At 41.1% G+C, this 8635-nt stretch overlaps 1 protein-coding gene across 2 annotated transcripts; it reads left to right on the forward strand.

Annotated features, from left to right (window-relative positions):
• The first annotated feature begins 1192 nt into the window (after positions 1-1192).
• ZNF281 (zinc finger protein 281) lies at positions 1193-5456 on the forward strand. Of its 2 annotated transcripts, none has more exons than XM_003410203.4 (2): positions 1193-1307; positions 1533-5456. In XM_003410203.4, exon 2 carries the CDS (start codon positions 1547-1549, stop codon positions 4223-4225), a length of 2679 nt encoding a protein of 892 aa, XP_003410251.1. In that variant the 5' UTR covers positions 1193-1307; positions 1533-1546; the 3' UTR covers positions 4226-5456. The 2 variants fall into 2 exon arrangements, with proteins under 2 accessions (XP_003410251.1, XP_010588495.1); XM_010590193.3 differs by having other exon boundaries at positions 1200-1307; positions 1529-5456.
• The last annotated feature ends 3179 nt before the right edge of the window (positions 5457-8635 follow it).

The following is an 8635-nucleotide window of genomic DNA, read 5'->3' on the forward strand; positions in this document are numbered from 1 at the left end:
AGTCAGCAGGAGAAAGATGTGGCAGTCTGCTTGCATAAAGATTTACAGCCTTGGAAAGCCTATGGGGCAGTACTACCCTGTCCTACAGGCTGGCTACGAATCAGTATCCACTAGGCCAAAGTGGGTTTGTTTTGGTGGGCAGTTGATCTTTCGCAAATAATGTAAGGGGTTCCCATTAAAAACCCACTGCCATTGAGTCGATTCCACTTATACCAACCCTACAGGACGGAGCAGAACTGCACCATAGGGTTTCCAAGGCTGTAAATCTATAGGGAAACAGACTCCCGCATCTTTGGCCCTTTCTTGACGCTAGTGGATTCGAAGCCGATCTTTCGGTACCAGCCAAGCTCTTTAACCACTGTAGCACCAGGATTCCTATGTAAAAGGCTAGGCAGCAATATAACGTGGCAAAGAAACTCATTAGCACAGGCTGCTAAGGTATGTGGGCATTTAAATAACATCTGATGATGATGAAGTATGCGTGTGGGTGTGTTTTACAGAATTGCTGCACCTGGATTACACACAGTTTCTTATTCCAGTAGCCTTCAGGTAGGTTGGCAGTAAGACAACTTTTTTTTTTTTTCCTGCAATGGTACCTCTATGGCGGTTTCAAATAGGCTCCTCCTATAAACACAAAAAATAACGCTCCCATTAATTGTTCCAAAACTAAGAGGGATACAGAGGCAAGCTATTTTAACAGATGTTGAGCATTTGACGTTTAACGCTTTTAGGTAGAGCTTAGAATCAAAACTATCCTAAGTGATCCGCCTCATGGGTTTGGATTTTGATTTAATACCTGGATTGCAAACTGTTAAGTGAAGGAAGTCCCAGCCTTCAGGCCTCAGTTTACCCTATCTTCTCCAGCCTCTTTCTCTGCAGCACCCATGCCACGCTGCAGTACCGTCCCCATAATTTCCCGCCCCTTGGGTTCCACCTCTTGAGCGTTATTCCCCCCAACCAAAAAAAAAAAATAAAACCTCAACCACTTTTATCTCCTTCACTGCACCCCACCAACCACGCCTTATCTCTTCGGAAGCCCCTCTCTAGAGGGGCTCCAAATCCCCGCCCCTCCGGCCATGGGCCACCCCCCCGCTCAACCGCCCCAGTGATTGACAGGCAGGCCGGGCGGAAGCTGTGGCGCAGGCGCCCTGCCTCCGCAGAGCTCCCCTCCGGCCGGGTCGAGGTGTTCCCAGCAGACACCGCGCCGCGGCTGCGCAGTGCAGGGGAGGCTTTTAATTCCATTGTGGAGAGGACGGCGTTATTTTTATTAACTGGAGGCGACGGCGGCTGCGGCGGTGGCGGGACCCGTAAGTGTTGCCGGTGGGCCCAGAAAGGAGAGGGCGAGCCCCAGGGAAGAGCCCCAGAGCCCTCCGTGCCGGTGCCGGAGGCGGCTGGGCTGGGAATGAGTGCTGGGCGCGTTGCGGTCTGGGCGGCGGCGCGGCGGGGTCCTGAGTGCTGCGGGGTCCCGGCCCGGGGCCCGGTTCCACCTCCTTCCCTCCCTCTTCCCTCTTCCTCCTCCTCTTCTCAGCCAGGCCTCCTCCGGGGTATGAAAATCGGCAGCGGGTTCCTGAGTGGCGGCGGCGGTACCGGCAGTAGCGGTGGTAGCGGCTCCGGCGGCCGTGGTGGTAGCGGCGGCAGCAGCAGCAGGAGGGCAGAGATGGAACCCACCTTTCCCCAGGGTATGGTTATGTTCAACCACCGGCTTCCCCCGGTCACCAGCTTCACCCGGCCGGCGGGGTCGGCCGCCCCTCCCCCACAGTGCGTGTTATCCTCCTCTACCTCCGCCACCCCGGCCGCTGAGCCCCCCCCTCCGCCAGCCCCGGACATGACTTTCAAGAAGGAGCCGGCGGCGTCAGCCGCGGCCTTCCCCTCGCAGAGGACCTCCTGGGGATTCTTGCAGTCTTTGGTTAGCATCAAACAAGAGAAACCGACCGATCCTGAGGAGCAGCAGTCCCACCACCACCATCACCACCACCACTTTGGGGGACTGTTTGCTGGGGCTGAAGAGAGATCTCCAGGCCTAGGAGGCGGGGAAGGAGGGAGCCACGGCGTCATCCAGGACCTCAGCATTCTCCACCAGCATGCCCAGCAGCAGCCAGCCCAGCACCACCGCGATGTGTTACTCAGCAGCAGTAGCAGGACTGATGACCACCATGGCAACGAGGAGCCAAAGCAGGACACTAATGTCAAGAAGGCAAAGAGGCCAAAGCCAGAATCTCAGGGAATCAAAGCCAGGAGGAAGCCAAGTGCATCTTCCAAACCTTCTTTGGTCGGAGATGGAGAAGGTGCCATCCTCTCCCCAAGTCAGAAACCTCATATCTGTGATCACTGTAGTGCTGCTTTCCGAAGCTCCTATCACCTGCGAAGACATGTCCTTATTCATACAGGAGAAAGACCTTTCCAGTGCAGCCAGTGTAGCATGGGTTTCATTCAGAAATACCTATTGCAGAGACATGAGAAAATTCATAGTAGAGAGAAGCCATTTGGATGTGATCAGTGCAGCATGAAGTTTATTCAGAAGTACCATATGGAAAGACACAAGAGGACACATAGTGGAGAAAAGCCATATAAATGTGACACTTGCCAACAGTATTTTTCCAGGACTGATAGATTGTTGAAGCACAGGCGCACATGTGGTGAAGCCATAGCTAAAGGAGCAGCTAGTGCAGAACCTGGGTCATCAAACCATAACAATATGGGTAATCTGGCTGTGTTGTCTCAGGGAAATACAAGTTCTTCAAGGAGAAAAACAAAGTCGAAAAGCATAGCTATTGAAAATAAGGAGCATAAGACTGGTAAGACAAATGAATCACAAATTTCAAATAATATAAACATGCAGAGTTACTCAGTAGAGATGCCTACTGTGTCTTCCAGTGGAGGCATAATTGGCACTGGTATAGATGAATTACAGAAAAGGGTGCCAAAAGTGATCTTTAAAAAAGGAAGCAGAAAGAACACAGACAAAAACTACCTTAATTTTGTGTCACCGTTACCAGACATAGTTGGACAGAAGTCCTTGTCTGGGAAACCAAGTGGCTCACTTGGCATAGTATCGAATAATAATGTGGAGACCATTAGTCTTCTCCAAAGTACAAGTGGCAAGCAAGGTCAAATAAGTAGTAATTATGATGATGCCATGCAGTTTTCAAAGAAAAGAAGGTATTTACCAACTGCCAGCAGCAACAGTGCCTTTTCTATAAACGTAGGACACATGGCCTCCCAGCAGTCCGTCATTCAGTCTGCAGGTGTCGGTGTTTTGGACAATGAGGCACCCTTGTCACTTATTGACTCCTCAGCTCTAAATGCTGAAATTAAGTCTTGTCATGACAAGTCTGGAATTCCTGATGAGGTTTTACAAAGTATTTTGGATCAGTACTCCAACAAATCAGAAAGCCAGAAGGAGGATCCTTTCAGTATAACGGAGCCACGAGTGGATTTACACACCTCAGGAGAACACTCAGAATTGGTTCAAGAAGAAAATTTGAGCCCAGGCACTCAAACACCTTCAAATGATAAAGCAAGCATGTTGCAAGAATACTCCAAATACCTCCAACAGGCTTTTGAAAAATCCAATAATGCAGGTTTTACTCTTGCACCTAGTTTCCAGTTTGTCAGTTTGTCTTCACCTCTTCACAACCACACTTTATTTCCAGAAAAACAAATATACACTACATCTCCTTTGGAGTGTGGTTTCGGCCAATCTGTTACCTCAGTGTTGCCATCTTCATTGCCAAAGCCTCCTTTTGGGATGTTGTTTGGATCTCAGCCAGGTCTTTATTTATCTGCCTTGGATGCTACACATCAGCAGTTGACACCTTCCCAGGAGCTAGATGACCTGATAGATTCTCAGAAGAACTTAGAGACTTCGTCAGCCTTCCAGTCCTCATCTCAGAAGTTGACTAGCCAGAAGGAACAACAGAAAAACTTAGAGTCCTCAACAAGCTTTCAGATTCCATCTCAGGAGTTAGCTAGCCAGATAGATCCTCAGAAAGACATAGAGCCTAGAACAACGTACCAGATTGAGAACTTTGCACAGGCGTTTGGTTCTCAGTTTAAGTCGGGCAGCAGGGTGCCAATGACCTTTATCACTAACTCTAATGGAGAAGTGGACCATAGAGTAAGGACTTCAGTGTCAGATTTCTCAGGGTATACAAATATGATGTCTGATGTAAGTGAGCCATGTAGTACAAGAGTAAAGACACCCACCAGCCAAAGTTACAGGTAAGGTCCCAAAAGTGACCAGGCTGAGGGTCCTCTAATGTAATTTTGTTTTATTTTGAGAACACTGCCATTGGAATGTTTCTACACGATCCTATTAAGAATAATGTAATGCCCTTTCAATGCAACTTTTCATATTTAGTTTATTTTGTTAGTGTGATTTTAGCTCTGTTTGTATTATGATTTTTAATCAAAATCAATAGATTAAAAATAGTTTGACATTTCAAAGTGACAATGTTTAGCAATCAAATTTACATGTATAGATTGTCAGGGAATAGCCCAAAAGTTTTAAATGCAAAAAAACAAAACAAAACAAAAAAAAAAAAACAAAAAACCTAGGGAAAAAAAAAAAAAAACTTTGTTGCTAGGATTAAGGTTATTCTTATTGCTTTTCTCTCAGGAAAGTGTAATAACGCATGGGAATTCTGTACGTTATCACTGTAATGGAATATCCAATTTACAGATAATATGATACACATTTCATCATTTAAGTAAGGGATCGAAGACATTTCAAATTGCTCTATCTGGGCTAATAAGATATACATTTCATCATTTAAGTAAGGGATCGAAAACATTTCAAATTGCTATCTCCACCTGGGCTGATCCAAAATTCTGAGATGTTGGCTACCTATTTTTTGTTGCAGCTTTTAAATGTACTCTGAACTTCCAAACCACATTCATTCCAGACTGGTAGAACAAATACTCTTGGATCTTCGAGCAAAGCCTGGAATGATAGCTTTAATATAAGAAGGAATAAAAGCACCCTCCCCTTATCCCAACTGTAGCAAGGCTGTAATTCCATTAAGAGATTCGACTGACATCTAGTACAGTGTTGAAGCCCAAGTGATTGGTTGGTTCCAGTGTTAGAACCCAAGTTGGAATTACATAATCCGTTGCAGTTTGGGGAATCCATTATTATACATGGCCTAAAATGTTGTTCTCTTGTCTATGCTGTCACCCACACTTCTCCTGTTTTTGGTTCTTGTTCTTAAACCTTTCTTCTTTCTTAGAGTTCTGGGCCTGCCTTGTTCTCTCTTCCGCCTGTCTTGATAGTTTAAATTTTAGAATGATTTACAATCTGATAATTCATTATGCATCTTGTATGCCTGATGGCATCCAAATACTAAATAATAGGATAAACACCCCCACCCCTTTTTTAAGCGAATCCTGTACAAATTTCCATGTATAATAAAACTACATATTCAGAGCTATAGATATTAATAAGGTTGTAATTCCAACTGGTGACATAGCTAGTGTGAGAAATAAGAGTGTGTTTGTGATGACATCAGAACCTCTCTGAACTTGCAGCCTTTAATGTACATTTTTAAAGGGTTCATTAGTCAGTCTTGTACATGGGTCTTGTAAAGTCATCAAAACCTGCTATGAACGCTAATTGCCATTTGAAGCTACTGATAGGCAGTGGCTCTGCTCTAAACCACTTTTTAGCAATTGTATTTTTTTCTGATTATATTTTTTAATGTACTTTGATGTTTATGCTGATGAGTTTTTTATGTACTTTTGGTGATGTTTCAGTCTTATGTACTCTTCTGACGTCAGAAAAGTACCACTGGTTGTTTGCAGTCTTATTGTGTAATCAGCCTACCCCAGGCTTCCATGTATAATAAAGTAATTAATATTGTGCAAGTGTAAAACACTTCTGTTATGAAAGCAGTGTTTGGAAAGATAAGAAATTATTAAAAAATGGTTACAAGATACTAGTTAATTTCCTTTCCCCACTTATTCTCCCTTAAGCCGTCTTTATCAGCTAAAAAGTGACTTATTTGTCAGTGCAAGGTTCTTAGAAAATGTATTTAATCCCCTTAAATACACTCAGTACTAAAAAGTTTGTATTTCTTATTTTGGTAAGTGCGGTAAGTTCTATTGGGTACAGAGTCCAAGCTGTAATCAAAGGATGGAGAGGACTTTTACCACTGTATCTCTTAAGCTGTATGATTTTTCTCCAGTTTTTTGTTTTATACAGGTTTTGAATTTCTTTTAACTTTTATTGTGTGTACTGAATATTGCATATGTATTATTCTGATTGTTTGCTCTAGTTTACTACCAATAAAAGCCCTCTTAATCACAAAATTCAAGAAAGGAGATAATCACTTAATATCCAGTCACGTTTTCCTATTAACTACATTTCAATAAATATTCACATCAGTGGTGTAATCTGCACTTTAGGGACTTGTAGTTTTATTGCATTAAAAAAAAAAGCTTAAGTATTTTATGTTTCTAAATTTATTTGAAAATTGGAAGAATAATTTCTTTGTGTTTGATTTTTTTTTTTGAGGTGCACTATAATATGGAAGGATAAAAATTTAATATTATGTAAATTAAAACATGTTTTATTAAAATCGGGTTGACCAACATAAATATTATTCCAGAGAGATTATGTATTTATTGAGGCTTTATTTTAAATCAGATTCCAGTACCTTTTGGTTCTAGGTGCATCCTTTTTGCCTCAGAAAGGTTGTAATAAAATAACAGTATGATACAACTAAAAGTGGTCATGAGCATTTTTAGTAGTATTAAATCATAGTTAGCAATATTAAAGTTGAAAATATAGCTATTAGGAATTGCTAAGATGTTAAATATTGAAGATACAGGAAAGGTGTTGGAAAAGCTAGTAAATAGGTATTTTTAAAGATGAAGGAGAAAAATGGAAGAGCATGAGAAAACTGCTTTGAAATTTAGTGGTTACAGATGGCAAGGGATTAGTAAAAACATTAAAGGGGTAAAATATGTCTGCGAGGCTTTGGTTCAGACTTCTCTTCATACTTTGGTTTATGGTAGTATTGTAGGGAGATGTTAAAATGATTTATACTCAGCATAGCGTGGATTTCTCTGCAAAGAAATATCTGTTCTTGTGGGCCCAAATGATTAGGAAGTATAGGTGAATTTTTTCTTTGACAAGGTTATTGTCTGGATTTGGTCATTTTCTTGAACAAGAATGTTGAGCCGAATTTCACTGATTCTGGGTTGAAATCCAGCTCTTCTTGATTTCTCTGCAAAGATGATTTATTTCTCTAGATTAGCCCTAACAGATTAATGTTGAATTTTTCCCCCATCATTCCTCTTTTTTTTTTTTTTTTAATCCTGTGGAATGTCTTTATCTGAATATGGTCATTTTGAAATTTGTGTTAAGACATTAGGATATGAAGTAGGAAACTATGCTTTGGATTTCTTTTATGTTGCTATAAATTCAAGGTAAGGACCAAGATCATAAATCAGCAATTGCTAGTCAGTAATTTGTGAGGTAATTCAATAATGAGAATAGAAATGTATGAAAAAAAGTGTGCTTAAAATAAATTTTTTACTGTTATTTTTTTCATTGCAAACATAGTGATACAAATACTTCAACTTCAGATGTAGTTTTTTGTGTTACACTAATGAGATGAGAGGCAAAACTTTTAACTCCTTCTTGGTATCTGGCATTTTTGTAGTTTCTTGCCATTAGTAGCATTTAAGCCTAAACTGGGTGGCAGTTTGAATGATGGGACCTCATGAGGACATATGCAATCCTTAGCTTCCAGATTCGTAGCTTTTTATTAAACTGAAGAACTTTCCTCAAAGGCATTAGGTTTTGAACTTCGAAGTTCTGTTTTTAGAGTTGAACACATATCTAAAGACTCATTTTCTGAGTGTTGTGGTCTTCATGTTTTCTGCGATACCCAGTGACAAGATTTCGTTTTTAAAATGTAATGCAACACTCCTTTGGTGGTTGTATGGTCCATGCGTCACATTGCATGGGATTATGTTAGTAGTGTTCCATGAATATTTTTGTTACGGAATCGCTCTGGTACTTGAGAGATGTTTACCAATCTGTACTTCATATGAGGCGATAGAGTTCGTGATAGCTCAGGAAACCTCAAAATGTTGTGTTAATCAATTCTACTTGTTATATTTTTAATGTCCTTATTTTATTATTTCAAATGAACGTATGCTAATGCTAGAAGACAGGATCTTGGAATTCTATTGTGTTGCTCCTCATCAAGAACAATCTTTAAAAAAAAAATCCTTGTGAGCTCTAGTTTTTACAGAGATTATTACCATAAAGGGTAGATACAATTTATAATTATTTCTACTTGTACTTGTTGTTTTTAAAAAAGTACTGATGATTTGAGTGTGACTTAAGTAGATTCTTGATGAACTTTTGAATCACCCTGTGGAAGTGCTACTGAATATTTTGGGGGTCATAGATTCTTTGGGTGATTGATGATAGAGTCTACGCTACCTTGCCCCTATAGCAAAATAATACCTGCACACGAAAATTTACAGGGCAAATTACATTTTCAGAAGACCTCTCCCCTTGAAAAAAAAAAAATGTTTACCTCGAACTGGTTAAGAATCCCTGCCTTAGAAGACTGCCTAAATATTGAAATATTACTGTACAAGGAAAAAGTCAATGCCTAAA

Source organism: Loxodonta africana, chromosome 20, assembly GCF_030014295.1.
Source record: "Loxodonta africana isolate mLoxAfr1 chromosome 20, mLoxAfr1.hap2, whole genome shotgun sequence".
Lineage (NCBI taxonomy): Eukaryota > Metazoa > Chordata > Mammalia > Proboscidea > Elephantidae > Loxodonta > Loxodonta africana.